The sequence below is a fragment of the Petromyzon marinus genome, chromosome 27 (genome assembly GCF_048934315.1).
Source record: "Petromyzon marinus isolate PM22_M1 ecotype Great Lakes invasive population chromosome 27, UKy_Petmar_22M1.pri1.0, whole genome shotgun sequence".
In the NCBI taxonomy this organism is placed as follows: Eukaryota; Metazoa; Chordata; class Hyperoartia; order Petromyzontiformes; family Petromyzontidae; genus Petromyzon; species Petromyzon marinus.
Window position 1 is genome coordinate 57,983 of NC_133693.1, and position 24,087 is coordinate 82,069.

Genomic DNA, 24,087 nt, shown 5'->3' on the forward strand with positions numbered 1-24,087 from the left:
CTGCGTGCGCACGTGGCCAACCCCCAAATCGGTGGCAGAGGTCCGCAGCTTTATGGGGTTTGCCTCGTACTATCGCAGGTTTGCAAATAATTTTGCGACAATTGCCAAACCGCTCCATGCTCTAACAGCCAAGGGACAGATATTTCAATGGGACAAGGTGGAGAATGATTCCTTTGTAGCGCTTCGTGACGCTCTGGCCAGTGCACCACTGTTCATTTATCCAGCTTTCGCCAAGACCTTTATCCAGGACACTGACGCCAGTAATACGGGCATAGGTGCTGTCCTGTTCCAGGTCGTCGATGGGGTAGAGAGGGTTGTGGCATACGGCAGCCGCGTTTTGTCGCCCGCTGAGCAGCGGTATTTCGTCACATGCAGGAAGCTGCTTGCCATGGTCCATTTTATGCAGTTGTACCGCCCATACTTGTACGGCAGGGACTTCCTTGTTCATACCGACCACGCAGCACTCCAATACTCCATGCATGTGGACCAACCCTCCGGTCAAATGGCCCTTTGGATTGAAATCCTCAAGGGATTCTCCTTTACTGTACTGTCTAGGAAGGGGGTGCGCCATGTGAATGCGGATGCGCTGTCCCGGCTGCCGCCGCCCAGCTCATGCAGGTGCGTGAGGGGCTCGACTTGGTGCGGACCGCCGCTGCAGAAATCACCTGAGATGGTCACCGCAGTTGACTCGGTCCCGGCCAGCCATGCGCAAGCGCCGGCCGACCGCATATTCGGCCTGAACCACAGCGAGTGGGGACGGCTCCAGGTTGAGGATGCCTCCCTGCTGAAATTGTGATGCCGTGCCTGCCAACAACCGAGTGCTGCGGGGCGCCCTTTTCTGCAGCTCAGTGAGGGGCTTCTACGATGGGATGTAGAGCTCCAACGTTTTTGTTTAGTGGTGTCCACGAGCCTACGAGGCAGACTTACGCACTCGTTGCAGGATTTTTTTTATACATTTGGGTGTCAAGAAAACGCTCTCAACCTTAAAGATTGATTTCTATTGGCCAGGGATGGACAATGATGTGTATCTGTTCGTTAAAGCTTGTTCAGAGTGGGCGCGTCGGAAGTCACCTGTACAACTGCACAGGGTGCCTCTGCAGTCCATACTGGTGTCTCGCGTGAACGAATTGGTGACATTGGACATTTTGGGACCGTTTCCCGTTACCCAGAGGGGTCACAAATATTTGCTGGTTAGAGTTGAGTATCTTACCCGATGGCCAATGGTGTGGCCTTTGTCTGATCAGTTGGCGTGGCCTTTGTCTGATCAGTTGGCTGTGTCATAACTGAGGCCTTTCTGCAGGGGTATGTGTTTGAGAAGGGTGCCCCGGAAAATCTGATCACTGACCAGGGTAAAAAAGCTACTGAAGGAGGTGTGTGACTCCCTGGGCACTAAAAAGATTCAGAATTCCCCCTACCACCCACAAACAGATGGAATGGTTGAGCAATTGCACCGGACCTTGACAACCATGTTGTGTCAGCAGGTAAACGCGGCTCAGTCTGATTGGCACATCCCGGGTGCCCTTGCCGCCTATAGGCTGGCCCCCCATGCTTCGACGGGGTTTTCGCCCTTTTATTTAATGTATGGTAGGGAACCCGAACCCCCCATGCAGGTACAATTGGGCGTGCGTCCACCGGGCAAGGGATCCACTGTGCCGGTTCCCATGCAGGTGACCCTCGACCGGCTGAGAGAGGCTCGAGAGACCGCCATAAATAACTCGGCCCAGCGGCAGGCGGCCAACGAGCGGTTGCAAGGTACACAACAGGGCATGGCTTCATTGCCCTCAGGTGCCCATGGGTACATCGCCCAAGCTATATCGCCCGTGGAAGGGTCCAGTTGAGGTCGTAGATGTTCGACGACCCCAGTGTGTTCGCATTCAAGTCGGGCGACGTCGTTGGTTCGTACACCCGTCATGCCTCAAAAGATTTGTACCGCCAGGTCTCGATGCGTCATCTCCCATCCCGAAACGGCCTGTGTTGGATGCGTCCAACAAGCTGAACACCCCGCCCCAGGGGGCTATGAATCGGGAGCATTGTCCTCTTCTGCCCACAGGATCGCGACGACTGACACCCCAGGACAAGCCAACTGGGCCACCGTCTGAGTGCGGGCCGCGGGACCCGCCGCGAGCACGCCATTCGTCATTAAAGAGACATGTATGCGGGGATGGTCTGGCCGCGTTAACCCGCTCCCGGAGGGTTACGTTCAACTCGAGAGTTGCAACAGTTACGTTCCCACGTGACCCGCCGTCGGCACACAGTTTGTCATGGAAGGGACATTGCTCCTCGTCCAGTTTTGGCCGTTCTCCTCCTTCGGCCGTGCTAGACCCGGTTCGTGAGGCTGGGACGGCCGCAGGAACCCGCTCCTGGAAAGTTACGTTCCGCTGAGGAATGTGGAATCGACGTAGCCACAGACCGCTGTGCCATGCTATCCTCAGCGGCAGAACAGACTGCACTCTTACACCCCCACAAATTGTTTTTATTATTCTACTGTTGTGGTGTTTTTTGTATTCATGGTTCTTGTTGTTACCTGTGTCACGGGTTCGCACTTTACTAAAGTTGTATGTGAGGTCAGCTGGGATGGCTGGGTTTTTCATCACGGGGGGGGGGGGGAGGGGGTAATGTAGTGGTGTGACGCGCGGGGTTAGTGATGGGTGATGTGAGGTGACACTGGTGTGGCGTGGCGCCAATTAGGAGGCGAAGGATAGATTGAGTGGGTGCATTTGGGGACAAGCAAGTGTGAGCATTGGGGCACGGGGTAGGCGCCGGAAAGGCGGGATATAGAGGTGATAATTGGGGGATAGCGCGTGGCCAGAGACGCCATGGAGGCAGTAGCTTAATGGCGGGTAAGTGAGGAGGGATATATAAGGGAGTGTACAGAGCAGCACGGGGTTGGTGATCCAGAGATGAAGAAGACAAGAGTCGGGGAGAAGACACCTGGGACCTCGCCCTCTTCAACTCGGCCTCGTCAGCAGTGTTGGCTGATCCCCTGCTGCGGCAGGAACGAGGGTGGAGGTGTGAGGGAAGCAGGACAGGCGAGGGGAGTTAGGACAGTGAGAGGGGATAGGAGAGTATAGTGGGAGAGACAGAGTGGTTACCGCGCACGGGGTGCGCGAAGGTGAATAGGGAGAGTCGGGGAGTTCGGAACAAAGGGTATTCATGTGAAGTGAGGAGCATCCACACTGGATGCAAGGTAATAAAGTGACACAGGTGGAAAGTTAAGAGTGTCCGTGTGAGTACAACACTATACATACATTTATACAAAACACACAGTGCATGCACATGGTAATATTTTTCGCAGCCATGGACATTTTAAAGGGCGAGGTAACACGAGGTTACAATGTAATTAAATAAGTGGGATGCCCCAAGTGGTTTCCTCCAGGAGATCTCCCACATCAACAGCCTCTGCCAAAAAGTATAAATAATTAAATAAAATCCACGAATGGGGGTGGCCAGGGGGCTCCAGGGGCTGATGCTGTCTGTACACCGAGCCGGCAACACGAAGATCCTGGGTTTGAATTCGAGTTTCAGCCCCTGATAATTAAACTGGGTTCTTCAGTGTAAGGAGTTGACGGTCTGAGCTTGACCACCAATAAATCATCTCATATCAAATTGAATTTAGTTTAAAACTTAACTGAAGATGTTCTAGCTCTGAGAATTAAAAAACAGTTCTGTAAGCATACGACAAACACTTATTTCTGGGTACATCAGAGCAAGCCAGTTTGTGCTTTTAGGTTGTGTCTTACTCTACTATGCATCACAATTTTTTTTTAAACAAACTTCTGAAAGATTTCTCCATTTGCAAACTAAGGCTCGCTTAGTTTCATCTTCCCCACTGCCGTTCTGCAGTAATCATCGCACCTCCGATAACCAGGGTTGAGACTATGTATGTTGTGAGAGAAGTTCAACATACATAAGATCAGCCATCATTCTAAAATTAAGGCGATGTTTCAAAGCTTGGCTTCCTCTTGCTGTGCTCTCATATCATGGGAAAAGAAAAAGCCGCACCCTGGCCTCTTTTCAAACATCTCAAAACACGGAAAATATGGGCAACCAAGGCTCTTTCACTGTTAACTATTGAAGAGGGGAAGCGAGACCAACAGCACGAAAGTGAAACAAACATCCTCCCCATGATTATGTTTCGCGACCCAGCCCGTTTCCAAAGAAAAAGCAGAGATAATGAACATTAAACAAATGCAAACAATATCCGGTCAGGCAACACTATCTGAAGAATGCTGGTCTTGGCATCAGATGGCTAAGCATTAAAACCTATTTGGGGGTTGATGCAACCCATCATCCCAGGTCTCCCTTGATAATCAGACTGCTGCATTCAATGGCCTCTTACCTGGCCACAGAAAACTCAATTATCTAGCTATTTAACCATTTTATAATTCGTATTTTAATTTGTAGGGTGTACCTTGTATGCAAACTCTATGCATATGTGACCTTAATATGAATACGGTTAATTAGGCAAAATAAAAAGTTCAAATACAAATGAGAAAGACAGAACCAGCAGACAGTACAATTGTGACAGACAATATAAACGAGATGGAAAAGAACCCTTTCTTTAATCGAACTGTGACCCTGAGTCATGAAAATTAATCAAATCACAGCAGATGTCCTATGGAATGATGGTCTGACTGCCACCATGGGACTGTGTAATTGTAACCACTAAAATATGGCCAGCAATTGAGATTGAATGACACCCAATTGCTTGTTAAGAATGGAGACACAACGACTGATATCACATGTATGTATATGCACATAGCTAACCGTGCTAATCAGAGGTGAGAAAAAGTTATTTGTGTAAGCATTTACTGATTCACTCCATTCACTCATTCACAGGTGGTGAGTCGTCTTCTTATCACTCTTCTATTATTACTACTCTAGTTACTGTTGTTGTGAACTTCGATGATATATTTATCCTCCGGTCTTGAGGACTGTTTACCATACTGTGTCATCTCATCCACAGTGTTCAACCTACAGTGAGGGAAAAAAGTATTTGATCCCCTGCTGATTTTGTACGTTTGCCCACTGACAAAGAAATGATCAGTCTATCATTTTAATGGTAGGTTTATTTGAACAGTGAGAGACAGAATAACAACAACAAAATCCAGAAAAACGCATGTAAAATATGTTATAAATTGATTTGCATTTTAATGAGGGAAATAAGTATTTGACCCCCTCTCAATCAGAAAGATTTCTGGCTCCCAGGTGTCTTTTATACAGGTAACGAGCTGAGATTAGGAGTACACGCTTAAAGGGAATGGTCCTAATCTCAGCTTGTTACCTGTATAAAAGACACCTGTCCACAGAAGCAATCAATCAATCAGATTCCAAACTCTCCACCATGGCCAAGACCAAAGAGCTCTCCAAGGATGACAGGGACAAGATTGTAGACCTCCAGAAGGCTGGAATAGGCTACAAGACCATTGCCAAGCAGCTTGGTGAGAAGGTGACAACAGTTGGTGCGATTATTCGCAAATGGAAGAAACACAAAAGAACTGTCAATCTCCCTCAGCCTGGGGCTCCATGCAAGATCTCACCTCGTGGAGTTGCAATGATCATGAGAACGGTGAGGAATCAGCCCAGAACTACACGGGAGGATCTTGTCAATGATCTCAAGGCAGTTGGGACCATAGTCACCAAGGAAACAATTGGTAACACACTACGCCGTGATGGACTGAAATCCTGCAGCGCCCGCAAGGTCCCCCTGTTCAAGAAAGCACATATACATGCCCGTCTGAAGTTTGCCAATGAATGCTGCCTATGACCCCAGTAACACCATCCCCACCATCAAACATGGAGGTGGAAGCATTATGCTTTGGGGGTGTTTTTCTGCTAAGGGGACAGGACAACTTCACCGCATCAAAGGGATAATGGACAGGGCCATGTACCGTCAAATCTTGAGTGAGAACCTCCTTCCCTCAGCCAGGGCATTGAAAATAGGTCGTGGATGGGTATTCCAGCATGACAATGACCCAAAACACACGGCCAAGGCAATAAAGGAGTCGCTCAAGAAGAAGCACATTAAGGTCCTGGAGTGGCCTAGCCAGTCTCCAGACCTTAATCCCATAGAAAATCTGTGGAGGGAGCTGAAGGTTCGAGTTGCCAAACGTCAGCCTCGAAACCTTAATGACTTGGAGAAGATCTGCAAAGAGGAGTGGGACAAAATCCCTCCTGAGATGTGTGCAAACCTGGTGGCCAACTACAAGAAACGTCTGACCTCTGTGATTGCCAACAAGGGTTTTGCCACCAAGTACTAAGTCATGTTTTGCAGAGGGGTCAACTACTTATTTTCCTCATTAAAATGCAAATCAATTTATAACATTTTTGACATGCGTTTTTCTGGATTTGTTTGTTGTTATTCTGTTTCTCACTGTTCAAATAAACCTAGCATTAAATTATAGACTGATCATTTCTTTGTCAGTGGCCAAACGTACAAAATCAGCAGGGGATCAAATACTTTTTCCCTCACTGTACTGCAGGTCACAGTGCTCCTCTATCTGCTTCTTCCCTCGCACTGCTCACTCTGTGCTCACTCTGTGCTCACTCTGTGCTCACTCTGTGCTCACTCTGTGCTCACTCTGTGCTCACTCTGTGCTCACTCTGTGCTCACTCTGTGCTCACTCTGTGCTGGTTGGGGCAGATGCTGTTACAGGAGAGACTGACCCGGATCACATGGTGCTTGGTGTGCAACTCGGGTAGCCGAAAGATCTGGCACCAGTAGGTCGTGTCACTTGATGGCACCTCCACCTGTGACACAAAAAGAAGCCAAAGATCCCCTGTATAGCCTTAACATACTGTAGGGGCAAGTGCTGTTAGCAAGCACCTATAAAGGCTGGCACAGCAACACACGGGGGTGGGTGGCCAACATCACGCCCGGGCGCCTTCGTCTCCCTAGTGGCAATGTTTACACACCGCACCAGGTACATAACAAGGTTGGTCAATAGGGAGCCATCCCTTGACCACACCCAGGCAACGATCAGCGTTCCATTGTATCTGTACCAGATGGAAATTCCTCTGGTTCAGCCATGAAAAGCTTCTCAAACCACGTGGTAAAAAAAAAATCTGTTCAATAATGATCCAAGGAACGTCCCTGTCACACCCCAAGTTGAACAGGGAATGGCTCCGATTCCCTGCCATGCAGCTTTATCTGGGCCTGCCCACCATCATGAAGGTCCTTAATGATTAAATTTAGACTTAAAGCTTTCGTGACTGCAGGAATTGATATTATTGGTTCTTTCAGTGAAGTCATGTAGATAGAAAACTAAAAACTAAATTAAAAGCAAAAAACCCACGACGTTTCAATCGCAACACAAGCGGTCGTCTTCAGGTGGATTGTGAGCAGAGGGTCAGTGAACCCAAAAGCATGAACAATATCCCAGAGCCCTGGCCTATTGATGGTCTCAAAGACCTTAACCAATAAAACAGAGATGTAGGTATACACACCTATAAATACATGTCTACACGCAGGTGTATACAGGGTAGATTTTCTCCATATACTCTGAGTTTCTCCCACACATAAAACTGCTAATAAAAATGAAATAGGCATATTAAAGCTGGTTCTGAATTGTTGTGAGTTGAGTCTTATCCTGGTTACAAACCACTGCAAAAAAACAATAATTATATATCTTTCACTTAATGTAACAAAATGTCCAGCTCTAAAATATATATATATCAGTTTTATTGCTATGTGACAATCTTCTCTACAGCAGGGCACACGGGACAGTGCAGCACCCAGAGCGTTGATAAGAGGTCACCTGAAAGGATCTCAGAAGTAGTTCTGTGATATCTCCTTCCGCAGTCTGTTCACTAGTGTACTGGTCCAATCAGCACCCTAAATCTATTTTAACGCTTCTGTAACTTATTTTACCGTGAACAATTTCAAAAAGTAATATATCTGAGCCAACTTTCTTTGTAGGAAATGTATTTTAATCAATACTTATTTATATTTATTCTGTCATGCAGTTGTTTTTTCATCGATTTATGTAAGATTTTTTGGCCTGTACTTTGTTTTGTGTTTTAATGTTTTGTCATTTTGGTGACCAAGGTCACTCTTCCAGGTCTCTTGAGTTTTCACCTGGTTAAACAAAATAAACTGAACGCTTGCAATTTGAAATCCAACATGGCATGATGTGCTGCTGAACAAACATTCTGATTGTCTCAAGTCATACCATAATAGAATTTGGAATAGATCAAGACATAACATTCTGGTTATTTGAGTGGGGATCACAGACGAGCAACCGGCCCGGTCTCCACATGGCCGAGTTGTGTGGCAGCTCACGTTATGGTTGCATAAGTCCACGGCGTCGGTGAGACCCAGGTCCCCCGGCACTTCGCTTGCCGGGTTCAGCAGGTTGAGGCTGCGGACGCCCCGTGCCGCCCCATGGTACTGGGCCCTTGCCCCAGAGGGGTCCCCCAAGGGATCCCCCGAAGAATCCTCCACATCCTCCGCGTGCACGGCCCAGAGGACGCGCACTGTGCCGCTCTGATGGGCAACAGGGGCCACGGGTGTGTTGAACCACTCAGAAAGATTATGGTGTCACAGAGAGAGACAGCCGGTCACAAGCAGATGATAAGTACAAGACCTTGAGCCTAGACCTGAATTGGGGCAGGGATTCGGCAGTGCAAATTTCCAAGGTCACGGAATTCCAAATAATCATATCAACTCCAGTCAAAGAATCAGAGCACATGTTGATGAAATGGCTAAAAACCATCACCTTAGTGATTTGACACATTTTTGGTGATGGAGCCATGGGCATGTTTTCGCAAAAAAATCAGACGAACAAAAACATTTAGCAACCTGTGAATCAGGCGAAAAGTATCTCCTTGCTCAAACAAGATCACTACTCCTCAAGTGACATCGACAGTGTCATGTTACACAGTGAAGGCCATTGCTGCCAACAACCCACACTCCCATACACCAACAGAGGAAATTGATAAAATAAAAATTAAAGAAAACAATTAAATCACGACGCTTCGGAGGCAACACAAGCTTCTGTCTGCATTAACCATAATACCTGCAGTCAAAATGCAAACAAAAAACATACTATGATAATATATGCATTGTCCTTGAAACTGATTGGTCCACACCAAGGGACGGCTTTCTTTTGAGCCTCGACACAATTGGTGCTCGACCAGATGACGCCAAAAGGCGTACAACAGCTCAAAGACAATGCACTATCAAAGTAACGAGGGCTCGGGGTTGTTGAGCTCTGTGCAGTGGAAGGAGATTTCCAAGTCTGCGACCTCATCCTACATTCTCTTAGAAGATACTGGCCATTTCCCCTTGCGCTATCGCAGTGGCACCAGAGACCCATTTAAGGCTGTAGCCTCTGTTATGTTAAGCTTCTCATTCCCCTGTAGACTGTAGGTAGAGAGAAAAAAAAGATTTCTCAAGTACATGTGATAGATGGTTACACATACACTTATGTACAGTGCATTACGAATATATAATAAATGCATCTAATTGTATTCTGTTGTGCTCTATTATAAAATATATACACAATTTGCGTACTTTTGAGGTATCCCCACATAAATGAGCTATATTCATTTCTAAATAAAAAAAGACATTATTTCAATTGCATGGCCATCACCAAACCATTTCCGCGGCCATGCGTGTCACGCTCAGCTCTGTAATTAGCAGCATCCGAAGCGAAGGAAAGTCACCAAAAGCAACCGAAATACATTTACTTTGAAATGGGACTTGCATGGACTGGAAATTGTCAAAAACTATAGTGTTGAGTTAGATTTAGTTTTGTGAGATATGCGCAAAATATCAACGGCAATACAATTGGGCAAACGATTTAAACAAAAAAAATTATCAGAATATTTTAAACTAATAAAAAGAGAACAGTAATGTATTGCCCTATATGGCAGGGGTCCCCAACCCACGGGCCGCGGACCGGTACCGGTTCGAGACCTGTTAGGAACCGGGCCGCACAGCAGGAGGTGAGGGGTGGGCGAGCGAGTGAGCGAAGCTTCATCATCATCTGTATTGACAGCCTCTCCCCATCGCTCACATTACTGTCTGAGCTCCACCTCCTGTCAGATCAGCGGCGGCATTATATTCTCATAGGAGCGCGAACCATACTGTAAACTCTGCATGCGAGGGATCTAGGTTGCACGCTCCTTATGAGAAGTCAGAATCCGACACTTATTTTAGTCCGTGCGTGGCCTGCCCATTATTTTATTTACCACTTCCGTCCTCGCCTCGTTCCCGACTGCGCACTTGTCTCAGTCACAGTTTTGGTAAGCCCACAAGCGAACAACCCCTCTAGCCAAAATGAGTAAAAAACAAACGTCGATGGGGAGCTTCTTTGAAAAGGGGGAAAGACCCAATGAAGAACCCCCCCCCCCCCGGTCCGTGAAAAAATTGTCTTCCATGAAACCGGTCCCTGGTGCCAAAAAGGTTGGGGACCGCTGCAATATTGCATGTTTTGACAATATAAATATTTCAAAAAAAGCATACCGAATCTATTGATACCATTTAAAAAACAAGACTCAACAAGCCAATTACGGCACATGAAGCACAGCCCGTCAAGCTGACAGCTCTACTCTCGTATCTCTGAAACAAACCAAGACCCCCGAGGCTCCCCACAACCCCTACCCGTCAACGCCAAGGCTCCCACGAGATGGAAAATGCACCACTACACCACTAGTATCACAGGGTCCAACAGTTCCTGCACATCCCATTCAACCCACAGACAACGTCTACACTTAGATACAAACAATGTCCTTGAGAAACTTAATAATAACTTGGACAAATGCACGATGCTGTTTTGTCAATATGTTTTGTCAATTTGTTTTTTAAATGCTCAATAAAACGAAAGTGGTGAAACACCCAATGCAGGACACTTGAAATCAATATTATTGAGACTCAGTGAGGCTCTTTTGGATAAAAGGCATTGCTACAACTTCTATTCTTAAGTGGTTTCCTTTTCAAACACGCATGCAGTGCTAATCTCCTATTTACAGTTCAGAGCCAGTAGTATAGATACCACATTCCTATGGCAGACGACAATGACACCTAAGGAATGTTGACTTGCCATGAAGTGGAATTTATTTTGTTGAGAAGTAAAGAAATGAGATCCCCCGCTGAAATTTGAACATACACACTTCGACATTTGAGTCGCACTCACAAACCAAGGCAATGCCAGCCAGCTGTGCTGCCTTGCCCCATGTAGCTGCGTGTACATATTTGATCGGATCTTTCTACATTTCATTTCACGAAAAGTGCTTTGCAAGGAATGGCCATGTTAGAACACTCTCCAAGACAGAATAGTAATCTTTACTATAAGCCTTAATAATGGAAACTGGACAACACTGCAATTTGATATCATTCCAAGATGCTTCTCTGGCACCTGCTGCTATGAGATTCAATTGCGACCAGACTTTCACGATGTCAAAAGGAAAATAACTTCCATCTTCCAAGACCTTCACAGTAAATAGTCTCTAAATGGATTCTCAAAGCTTTACATGACCACAACTTAACAAGTTATATTTTCGCAGAAATTTTACCCAAAATGTACACATTTTTAGGGCAGTAAATTATCTCTTCTAGGCTCAGCAGTCCTAATATGCACACTATGCAATGTCAAATATTAATTGCATACTAAAGCAATATGATTACACTGTAGTCAGAGCCAAAGTAGTTTCCCACACAAATGAACACACCATAAGGCGCTCCTTTGCGGTTTACAATATTCAGCCAGATGTGAAAATTGCTAATTTATCTACCCCAGAGAATGGAAAATAAAACCAACCCCCGAACAGGAATTTTACCTCATTATGTTCCGAGGGTGAGGCGCACACTCTAACTACTGTGCTACTTGGCCAGGTGTTTATCTCGCCTGGCACAATTACACAATATTCTGACCTCAGGTCACTTTCTTTATTTGAGGTTTTCGTGACTGCAGGAATCCATACTCTTTGGTTCTTTCGGTAAAGTCACGTAGGTATAAAAAAATAATAGATCACGTTTCAATCGCAACACAAGCAATTGTCATCAGGTTAGACAACCACAGCAAGAACAAACTGCTGAGGTAGGCGAGAGATCTGCCGTGGCACGAGGTTATATAGGCCTCGGCAGTAGTGGGGGAGAGAGAGGGGGGAGGAGGCGGGGCAGAAAGTGGACCCCGCAGCAGCACTCAGACCCCGCAGCAGCACTCAGGTCACTTGTAAATTAATCGCACCCTCGGCACACAGCAGCTCGACGAATGGGATGTGCAGGTTTTTAGACTGCATACATACAAAATGATTTGCATTTAATTGCGTGGTAACAATGGACATCAGCAATTTCCCTAAAGTCCCTGAGCACCCTCGGGGGATGTGCTTTGAGTGCCCCTCCGTGGAGTTCCTGGTTGCTGCCTCCATGCCAAGACAAGTGCAAATATGTAACCCCCATCATCAGCAATAAAAACACGGAGAATTATGATTTACATTTGTCAGTACGATGCCCTTTGACACTTCAAACACTAATACCCTTGCTACCCAAACATCCATGTTTCATCTTGACAAGCACTCACTTGTCAAAGTAAAACGAGAGCTGTATTTACGTACAGCCTGGGCAGGCGGCACGGTGGTCAGAGTGCAGGACTCTCAATCAGGAGGTTACAAGCTCAAATCCTGGTCAGAGATGGACTCAGAATATCTCTACTGCAGGGTAAATAAAATTAGAATAAATATATGCAAAGCCAGTAATGATTGTCCCATGAAATAATTCACCAACACCAGAAGAATGTAGAATTACACTCGACTTATAAATTAGTACTGCTCAATGCTCGTTTGAGGAAGAATCTGCTGACTCTTTAACTATAATTGCACACTGTGCAGTGGTTAATGCTAACCACGAACTATGAATCAGAGACCTGGCTACACATTTTGTATTCTGGCTCCACATTTTGCTAATTGTGACTTACTTCTTGGACCATCATGGACTTATGATGACACCCTGCTGATGAGACTTAATGAAATAAAAACTAATCCGTAGCTACATTGCTTAAACCAACACTACTGGGAGATAAACAATGAAACACTCTGAAGCTCGTCGAGTGGTGGATTTCGTGTAATTTCCTTTAACCGTAAAAACAAAACCATTGTTTACAGTGAGGGAAAAACGTATTTGATCCCCTGCTGATTTTGTACGTTTGCCCACTGACAAAGAAATGATCAGTCTATAATTTTAATGGTAGATTTATTTGAACAGTGAGAGACAGAATAACAACAAAAAAATCCAGAAAAACGCATGTCAAAAATGTTATAAATTGATTTGCATTTTTATGAGGGGAATAAGTATTTGACCCCCTCTCAATCAGAAAGATTTCTGGCTCCCAGGTGTCTTTTATACAGGTAACGAGCTGAGATTATGAGCACACTCTTAAAGGGAGTGCTCCTAATCTCAGCTTGTTACCTGTATAAAAGACACCTGTCCACAGAAGCAATCAATCAGATTCCAAACACTCCACCATGGCCAAGACCAAAGAGCTCTCCAAGGATGTCAGGGACAAGATTGTAGACCTACACAAGGCTGGTATGGGCTACAAGACCATTGCCAAGCAGCTTGGTGAGAAGGTGACAACAGTTGGTGCGATTATTCGCAAATGGAAGAAACACAAAAGAACTGTCAATAATCTCCCTCGGCCTGGGGCTCCATGCAAGATCTCACCTCGTGGAGTTTCAATGATCATGAGAACGGTGAGGAATCAGCCCAGAACTACACGGGAGGATCTTGTCAATGATCTCAAGGCAGTTGGGACCATAGTCACCAAGAAAACAATTGGTAACACACTACGCCGTGAAGGACTGAAATCCTGCAGCGCCCGCAAGGTCCCCCTGCTCAAGAAAGCACATATACATGCTCGTCTGAAGTTTGCCAAGTGTTGAGGTCAGATGAGACCAAAATGGAGCTCTTTGGCATCAACTCAACTCGCCGTGTTTGGAGGAGGAGGAATGCTGCCTATAACACCATCCCCACCGTCAAACATGGAGGTGGAAACATTATGCTTTGGGGGTGTTTTTCTGCTAAGGGGACAGGACAACTTCACGACATCAAAGGGACAATGGACGGGGCCCATGTACCGTCAAATCTTGGGTGAGAACCTCCTTCCCTCAGCCAGGGCATTGAAAATGGGTCGTGGATGGGTATTCCAGCATGACAATGACCCAAAACACACGGCCAAGGCAACAAAGGAGTGGCTCAAGAAGAAGCACATGAAGGTCCTGGAGTGGCCTAGCCAGTCTCCAGACCTTAATCCCATAGAAAATCTGTGGAGGGAGCTGAAGGTTCGAGTTGCCAAACGTCAGCCTCGAAACCTTAATGACTTGGAGATGATCTGCAAAGAGGAGTGGGACAAAATCCCTCCTGAGATGTATGCAAACATGGTGGCCAACTACAAGAAACGTCTGACCTCTGTGATTGCCAACAAGGGTTTTTGCCACCAAGTACTAAGTCATGTTTTGCAGAGGGGTCAAATACTTATTTCCCTCATTAAAATGCAAATCAATTCATAACATTTTTGACATGCGTTTTTCTGGATTTTTGTTGTTGACATTCTGTCTCTCACTGTTCAAATAAACCTACCATTAAAATTATAGACTTTGTCAGTGGGCAAACGTACAAAATCTGCAGGGGATCAAATACTTTTTCCCTCACTGTATACTGACCGCACACCAATGTAAAACAGCAAAGACGCGCACACACACTTCAATAACCGGCAATCACTAATTTAGTAAATGATCAAATGTGCATTAGCGGAAGTGACCCGTGATGACCAAAGGCTGCCGTGTGGGTGTGTTGCTGCTGCTGCATGGAAGCCACGTTGGTAGTTACTGACTGCGCTTTCATTTGTAACGTCAATGTACCAAGCAACAACAAGCAACAAGGCACCAGGAAATACCCTATGGGACACATTTCACAAAAACACAGCTAAAATATCGTACAGCACGGCCTGAATCCCGTTTGTTGTGTAAAAACATCATAATGGAGTGTGACATTTCACATTTAATCAGCACTCGACAACAAGCTGCTGATCTGTTTTTGACTCTGGAAGATGAACACGTGAGTGGATACAATATTACGTGCCTGGACCATACAGAGGCTCAGGTAGAAAGAAAAGTAAACATTTACGTGGACCATGGTACATTTTCACCACAGCAACCAAAAAAACCTTCTTTGCTTTTGTTATTACACAATGCAGTCAATGCGATATAGATTAGAGTCCTGTATTGGGGCGTTTGTCTAATTTCAATCTTGAGTGGCATATGGGAGGAAACTGGAAAATCAAGAGGAAACACCATATATATGAGGGTGTTAAATAATAAAGCTCTGTAAGTTTACATTCAAGAATCCATCCCTGCATGGTCATCGCCTGGCCACCTCACCACCCAAACCAGACACACCTGGCACTCCCAGACAGTCTCCCATTCAATTGCTAACCAGGGGTAATTTTTCTTAGCATCTGAGATCTAATTAGATGGGCACATTCAGGGTTTGCACGAGGGGGTAGAACATGTATCAGCTGTGGTGCTAGAGGCACGAACCCTCGAACTGGACGGGAGAAAACCTCCTGGGTGGCGAGACTGTGCTGGCTACTTTTACATCACTTGTCCCCGTGCCAACAGCTGATTTCTGATCAATTGCAGAGCTCTCCGCTGTTTTTGTCTTCTGCTCTGGCCTCCTGAACCCAGCTGTACTGCACCCCCCCCCCTTCCCGTGAAGCTCAGAAGAAGCAGCCCATAGCTATACGTGGTCCCGATAGCAGTGCGAGACCAATCCACACACGCAGGCTACCACTGCCTAGCCAAGGGGTGAGATAAGTATGTGGGTGATTTTTTGGGTAGACGGGTGGGTGGGTAGGTAGGTAGATAGGCAGTAGGTTTGTTGTAAGATGCATGGATGAGAGCGAAGATAGATGGGTGGATGGGTGGTGCATAGGTAGGTAGGGAGCTTAGTAGGTAGGTATGCGGACATGGACTCGCCAGGCAAGTAAGTTTTACGTCGATGGGTATAGTTGGGTGAGAAGGTAAGTAGATATGCAGGCAGACAGGACAGCTGGTAGGTTGGCTGGGAGGCAGGAAAGTATGTGCCTAGGTAGGCTGTAGGTAGGTAGGTCGTAAACAGGCAGACAGGTAATCAGGTAGACAGTTTCCTGGTTCACCACCTACCTACCACTCACCGCGATGATCTTGTCATGGGAGTCGCACGTGTCGAGCGCCCGAGAGAAAATCAGCTCGGTGTGCGTGGAGTTCTGGGATGCGCTCTCCAGGCGGTAGTCCTGCCTCTCATCCAGCAGTGGGCGCTCATTCCGTTCGGCAAAGTAATCCTGCCAAGAGGAGGTAGGACATGTGGGGAGTGACATTTGGACTTTGTAGCTCTACGTATCTACAGCAATTTAAATGCATTTGTGAAACACTCAGACACATTGGGCTGCAAAGTGGCCAAGATATGGCAGGACAGCAACGTATTCTTGAATCCATCTGTGCCGAGCATTGCACGTTATCCACTCATTTGTACGAGTTTTCTCCAGCTACACCAGTTCCCTGCCATGCATAATACACACGACCCTGAATTGAATTTGGCCAAACATTTAAATTCAGGACTCTCATGAAGGTCATGACTGAGTAAGGCTCTCCTCATACAGTATGTTTATAGTACAGTAATACTTTTCAGCCCTTTGTCATTCCACTGCCAGATGAAGGTCTTGCCATGCCGTGTTGGTCATTAGTTACTTGACCATACTTCACCATGCTAGTCAGTATGGATTTAACCACTGTGCAATCACTCACACAAAGGACATCATTGGGCATGTATTTATAACCAGGACATAACTTATATTGTGCCATGAAGTCTATTTTGCGATGCAGATCTGGGTTAATAGTTGGTGGAGCAAAATCAGCCAATTTCAAATGTTTAAAACAAAACAAAAATACAGAAAAATATTATTTTAAAAATATTAAAACCCGATAAAGAAACAATAATGATATCAAACCTTAAAAAAATAAGAAAAATCAAATTCTAGATTTGAAGCTTTCGTGACTGCAAGTAGCCATGTGGCCAAATGACGAAAGTGTCATCCACATATCTCTTCTACAGGGAAGGTCTGAGGGTGGAAGTCTGGATGGCGTCTGATTCAAATTTCTTCATGAAAACATTGGCTATCACTGGTGATAAGGGAGAACCCATGGGGGTACCCTCATTTTGTTTGTAGAAGGTGCCAATCCAAGTAACCTATAGGTTATCATCAGAGATTTGTCCACGACGCAATTCAGATTTACAAACATAGACACAATTTCAACCGAGAAGATGGTTTCAAATTAAGCAATCATTGGAAAGATGTTCTAAATCATACCAAACATTAAACTAATTTTCAATGGTACAGTATATTTATCCAAGTAGTGATACACCAAACTTTCACAGCAGCTTATTTCCCTTCAAAACAACGTTTGTAAACTCCCCTCCCCCCGTGTTAGGTGCTCTATCAGCACTTTATGCGAATTCCTTTGTCAAAGCGTTTTGTTTCCTCCCACACAGCTTAAAGGACACGACCTGGCCTGACTTTCTTAATTCTAACGCTGTCTTCGTGACAGCACGGTCCCTTCACCTGATGAAGGCCACTTGTGTTGTGGCCAAAACGTCGTGATTTTTTTTTACCTACGTGACTTTACCGAATAGAACCAAAGAGTATGAAAATCAAATTGCGTGCATTCAAATTTAATATGAAAAATAATTCATAGCCTAATAATACTACGTGCAGACTCAGCCCAGAAACATAATTCTGCTCAAACACTCTTACAAAATTGTCAGCCCTGTCCTGAAGTGACCCCCACAGACAGCATTAGGTGTGAATGTTGGCAGACGGCAGTCAGGCCATGTCAATAATAATCGCTTGAAAGCAATGTCATTTGTCTATCAGTCTGTTAGTCTATCTGTCTCTCCACTTGTCACATCATTTGAGTAATTTTCGTCAAAAGGGTCCAGTAATAACTGCTTCTGACCATTCGGTATCATTGACCTATGGTATTGCATTTGACCCATGTATGGCATTTGACCTTTGACCTACGTGATAAAAACTCACCAGTGATCGCCTGCTGAGCGCAGTGGTTGTGCCACATGCTAGACACATGCGCTCTTGCTCAGGGTGACCTAAGCTGTGGATGGTAATAGGTGAGTCCCTCTCAAATGATGAGTGGTGACTATTGAAGGTTCGCCAGGTGGTGAATGTACGGTGAGTGCCTGGTGAGTGTTAAGTGGGAGTCGGGTGCTAGAATATTTCCATGAACCCCGTCTCTAGGACAGGTTACCCTTAAGTAACTATAATAACAAATCTAAATAGTTTTAAATCTCCTGTGGCTCTTGCAGGGTTACATAAAGGACAATGAGGCATTCATTGTCAAGTAATCATTTTTGTTGGGTCCTAACAGCACAATAATCCACAATGGTAATAATAATGCTAAAAATCCTCATGGGCTTCAACGCGTAAACTAAAACATATCCGATCAGTCTGCTTGAGACGGGATCCAACTGTGAGTTTGGAGTGTGAAGCATCTTGTGAGTAGTAATCATTGAAATATAAAATTGATGCGTCTTAGCTCGGGACATGTTTGAACTTGAGCTTCAGATCTCGTGAGAAATAAAGGTGTTGTGTATTTAAATCAGCACCTGCGAGTATATTTGTCTTATTTGTATAGGAAGCAATGCACAATTTACAAGAATGTCTCACCTGCAGGGTCGGGTTTATTTGTTAAGGACTCACACACATCCAGGTATGGTTAAGTATTGAGCAGATCTCATCTGTACAATAACTCACCTACATTCATGGCGAATCGATATTGCTCACCAAAAACCATGGCTCGCTTGTAAACACAGCTCACCCGTCGGCATGACCAGCCTACATGACTCCCCAGTAAACATGGCGCTTGTGCAATATTCCTCATCTGTATGATACACCTGTTAGCATCGCTCACCTGTATAGATGGCTCACGTTTACTTATGGCTCACCTGTGAGAATCAAAGACAAAGGTGCCTCGTATAACCTGAACAGACTGTTTGGGCAAATGCTGTTAGGGAGCACCTATTAAGTCCCAGCACGGGTGCCCAGCGCCACGCCCAACCGCCTTTGTCTCCCCAGTGGCGATGTGTGCACGCCGTACTAGGTACCTATTTAAGACCGAGTCGACCTAGGGGAGGCCCAGGAACGGTTAAGATAATCCTCACTGTTGTTGGCCATGAGCCGGTATCGAACTCGGGTCGCCGGGTTTGTAGCGCAGCGCGCTTACAGCTCGACTACAGCTCCCCACACCTGAGTCTCGCCCACTTTCACACACGGCTCACCTGTAAGTAGGGTTTCCCGTTTGTCGTTACACCGCCTATCACCAGGTCTGCCCCGGCCATAGATCCCGCGGGAGAAAACCCGAGTCCGACCCATCCCGTGGTGCGCGCCTCCACCCGGAAAGCGATGGACTCCCGCCGCTGCCCTCCCGACTCATCCCCGTACCCCGCTCTCGTCGCGCTCCAGCTCAGCCGGACGCGACCTCCCTCGTCCAGCTCCGCGCTGCGCTCCCAACTCCGCGAGTCGCGGGAGCTCGGGGAGCCGAGGCCGGCGGCGAGGCAAAGCCAGAGCAGCGCCTCCAAAGCGCGCCTCGTCCAGCAGAGCATCGTCCCTCTCCCCAGGGCTTCTGAGGCGCTCGAAGCCCTGCAAAGTTTCAAAGCGTCCCGAGTTCTGAGTCTCGAGTCGGTGTTCGATTTGAGTTCCGTCTATTAACTCAAGGTGCAAACGCGACTCCTGCCTGCAGTCTGTGCACGTCGTGTGTACAACACAGCACGTGCGCGGTTTCAGGCGAAAGCACAGTTATACACACACACAAAGTTAAATACTGTACTTTGCACAGTTACACGCATACACAGCCACTTATACACATCGTTATACACACGACATTACATATATACACACATACATAGTTACATACGAACGTACCCAATCACACACAGTTACACATCTGCAATACACGCGCCATGATCGCTCGCGACCTCCACGCGTTCTCTTCTCGATGCAAGGACTCGGGCACCGAGTGGCAGCAGCAGCAGCGTCAACTCCCCCACTCACCCACCCACTCACCCACCCACTCACCCACCCACTCACCCACCCACTCACCCACCCACTCACCCACCCACTCACCCACCCACTCACCCACCCACTCACCCACCCACTCACCCACCCACTCACCCACCCACTCACCCACCCACTCACCCACCCACTCACCCACCCACCCACTCACCCACCCACTCACCCACCCACTCACCCACCCACTCACCCACCCACTCACCCACCCACTCACCCACCCACTCACCCACCCACCCACCCACTCACCCACCCACCCACCCACCCACCCACTCACCCACCCACTCACCCACCCACTCACCCACCCACTCACCCACCCACCCACCCACTCACCCACCCACCCACTCACCCACCCACCCACCCACTCACCCACCCACCCACCCACTCACCCACCCACTCACCCACCCACCCACTCACCCACCCACCCACTCACCCACCCACCCACTCACCCACCCACCCACTCACCCACCCACCCACCCACTCACCCACCCACCCACCCACTCACCCACCCACCCACTCACCCACTCACCCACCCACCCACTCACCCACTCACCCACCCACCCACTCACCCACCCACCCACCCACTCACCCACCCACCCACTCACCCACCCACCCACTCACCCACCCACCCACTCACCCACCCACCCACTCACCCACCCACCCACTCACCCACCCACCCACCCACCCACCCACTCACCCACCCACCCACTCACCCACCCACCCACTCACCCACCCACCCACTCACCCACCCACCCACTCACCCACCCACCCACTCACCCACCCACCCACTCACCCACCCACCCACTCACCCACCCACTCAACCACCCACCCACCCACTCACCCACCCACCCACCCACTCACCCACCCACTCAACCACCCACCCACCCACTCACCCACCCACCCACTCACCCACCCACCCACTCACCCATCCACTCACCCACCCACTCACCCACTCACCCACCCACCCACCCACTCACTCACCCACCCACTCACCCACCCACCCACACACCCACTCACCCACCCACACACCCACTCACCCACCCACACACCCACCCACCCACTCACCCACCCACCCACCCACTCACCCACCCACCAACCCACTCACCCACCCACCAACCCACTCACCCACCCACCAACCCACTCACCCACCCACCCACTCACCCACTCACCCACCCACCCACTCACCCACCCACTCACTTACTCACCCACTCACTCATCCACTCACCCACCCACTCACTCACCCACCCACTCACTCACCCACCCACTCACTCACCCACCCACTCACTCACCCACCCACTCACCCGCCCACTCACTCACCCACCCACTCACCCGCTCACTTACCCACTCACCCACTCACCCGCTCACTCGCTCACCCACCCACTCACCCACTCACTTACCCACTCACCCACTCATCCACTCACTTACCCACTCACTTACCCACTCACCCACTCACCCACTCACTTACCCACTCACCCACTCACTTACCCACTCACTCACCCACTCACTCACCCACCCACCCACTCACTCACCCACCCACTCACCCACCCACTCACTCACCCACTTACCCACTCACCCACTCACTTACCCACTCACCCACTCACTCACCCGCTCACTCGCTCACCCACCCACTCACCCACTCACTTACCCACTCACCCACTCACTAACCCACTCACCCACTCACTTACCCACTCACCCACTCACCCACTCACTCACCCACTCACTCACCCACTTACCCACCCACTTACTCACCCACTCACCCACCCACTCACCCACCCACCCACTCACCCACCCACCCACCCACTCACCCACCCACCCACTCACCCACCCACTCACCCACTCACCCACCCACTCACTCACCCACTCACTTACCCACTCACCCACTCACTTACCCACCCACTCACCCACTCACTTACCCACCCACTCACCCACCCACTCACCCACTCACCCACCTACTCACCCACTCACCCACCCATTCACTCACCCACCCACTCACCCACCCACTCACCCACTCACTTACCCACCCACTCACCCACTCACTTACCCACCCACTCACCCACCCACTCACTCACCCACCCACTCACCCACCCACTAACCCACTCACCCACCCATTCACTCACCCACCCACCCACTCACCCACTCACTGCTCCACCAGACCCCGGGGTGCCCGGGGCAGCGCCTCTCCCCGCCCGTGTTGCCTGCGCTCCCCTGCGCCCCCCTTGCCGATCTGCATGGCTGCCCGCCTTTGTCTCTCTGGCTATTCCTCTCTCACTCTCTCCCTACTGCATCGTGCTTTGCGCGGCAAAGCTTTGCTACTCGAATGTAGGGATCATTGCACTGGCACTGATGCTTCTAAAGTCTCGTAGCACGCACTCTACCATCCCGCCTTGAGCGTGTCCCCACAGAGCGTGGTTGTGACAGACAGAGTAATGGGTAAGTGATCTATAGAGGCACGCTAGGTCTCCCGCTCTCCCCCTTTCCTACCCTTAACCCAACCCAAGCCCCTTCCACTCCTACCCCCAACCAACTGCGCCATGCCCTCCCTTCCATCCACCCCCCATGCCTCCACAACAGCCCAACCAACCAACCCTGCCAGACAATACTCACGACAGGCCTCCCTGCTCCCTTCCCCCTACCCACTCTCATTCCATTCTTTTAAGGACATTTTTTCTTCTCCCGGGTCATCAGAAAACAGCATTGCGCAAAATTGTTTCCCGGCTTTTCGAACAAGGATCCGGCAGAGAAATGCAAATAGGTTTCCAAGCGTGAGGAGGAGTGGAAGACGTGTGTGCAAGTTCACTGCTCTTACTGAAGAACATTCCCCGTGAATACTCCAGTTGAAGCTAAACACAGCCCCGCCTGTACGTGTGTGAGTCCATGACTGCTCCATGTGTCTGTATGTGTTTTCCTGTGTGTGCATACGTATCTCTGGGTGGGTATGTCTCCGTGTATGTCTTTGTGTACAGTGTATGGGTGTGCCTGGGTTGGTGTCTGTCTTGTGTAATATGTATGTCTACTTGTGTACTGCATATGCGTGTTTCTATGTGTGAGAGGCTACACTCACACCGAAAAATGTGGATCTGTGGACGCGGGCAGGGTTGGCCAGCAGATGTCTTCTATGACCTCCTCGTCCAGAAGATGGCTAAAGTGGCCCCTCAGGAGTCATCTCATTTGCTGATTCTAATGTCCGAGTAGGTCATGACAGTAGCACTTGGGCAGGAGTAATTGAAAAACATGGACCAGATCATCTCAATAACGGTAAGAGGCTGCTACTGTCACCAACTCTATGTTCTGGCATCGGTACATCCATAGATCATGGATGCATGCCGGATCTGAGCAAGAACCTCGACTGGACTCGTGACGGAACGGCGAATGTGGGGGGCCATTTCCTTGACACCAGGACACCAGGACCTAATGTGCAGAAGATTCGTCCACTGACCGTTTGCTGCTATATGCAAGCACCGATACGCCAGGAATTAATGCACTGCGATGGTTGGCATTCACCTAAGACGCTACTCAAGTCATAATAGCCCGGTCTCCAACACAACACTCTTCCATGAGGCACATGCTTAAGAATAAAGACTGAAGTCTTGCAGAGACGGAGACAGCGCCCTGGGCTCCCACCACATTCCGCAGTGCCCTCTGGCCTCTCCCGCAGCCCATGACATCAAAGCCCTCAGGTTTTGTGCACGAATTAGATGCGCGACATGGTCCCGAATCCCATCAGATTCTACGTCCTGCCGGGCAGGCCAAGGCGTGGAGAGAGTGTAGCCTGCTCATAGCCGCACTACAAGACCGTGGCTATGAGTGAACTCATTGCCATTATCCAGTATATAAAGGCTATGTCTCCTTCACATATCTGTCTCTCGACATACAAAAATGAATAACTTCTTAGACAACCCATTGGCCCAATATATTTATGGGAGTGCATCATTTTAGCAGCATTGATTCAGCACAAGCAAACTCTGGGCCAATT

The 24,087-nt window shown here is 48.3% G+C and overlaps 1 protein-coding gene across 3 annotated transcripts in view; it reads right to left on the bottom strand.

The window, feature by feature from the left end:
• The window catches only part of MOXD1 (monooxygenase DBH like 1), a 44,894-nt gene extending 22,307 nt beyond the window's left edge, over positions 1-22,587 (bottom strand). The window contains exons 1-5 of one of the 3 annotated variants that reach the window (XM_032961920.2): positions 22,248-22,587; positions 19,328-19,688; positions 16,173-16,319; positions 8,282-8,485; positions 6,667-6,750 (exon numbers count right to left, since the gene is read on the bottom strand). In XM_032961920.2, coding sequence (XP_032817811.2) covers positions 6,667-6,750; positions 8,282-8,485; positions 16,173-16,319; positions 19,328-19,651 — 759 coding nt within the window. In that variant the 5' untranslated portion in view covers positions 19,652-19,688; positions 22,248-22,587. Of the gene's footprint in view, positions 1-6,666; positions 6,751-8,281; positions 8,486-16,172; positions 16,320-19,327; positions 19,689-19,970; positions 20,089-22,247 lie in introns of those variants that run through there. The other 2 variants (XM_032961921.2, XM_032961922.2) reach the window with 2 other exon arrangements.
• Positions 22,588-24,087: the final 1,500 nt, after the last annotated feature.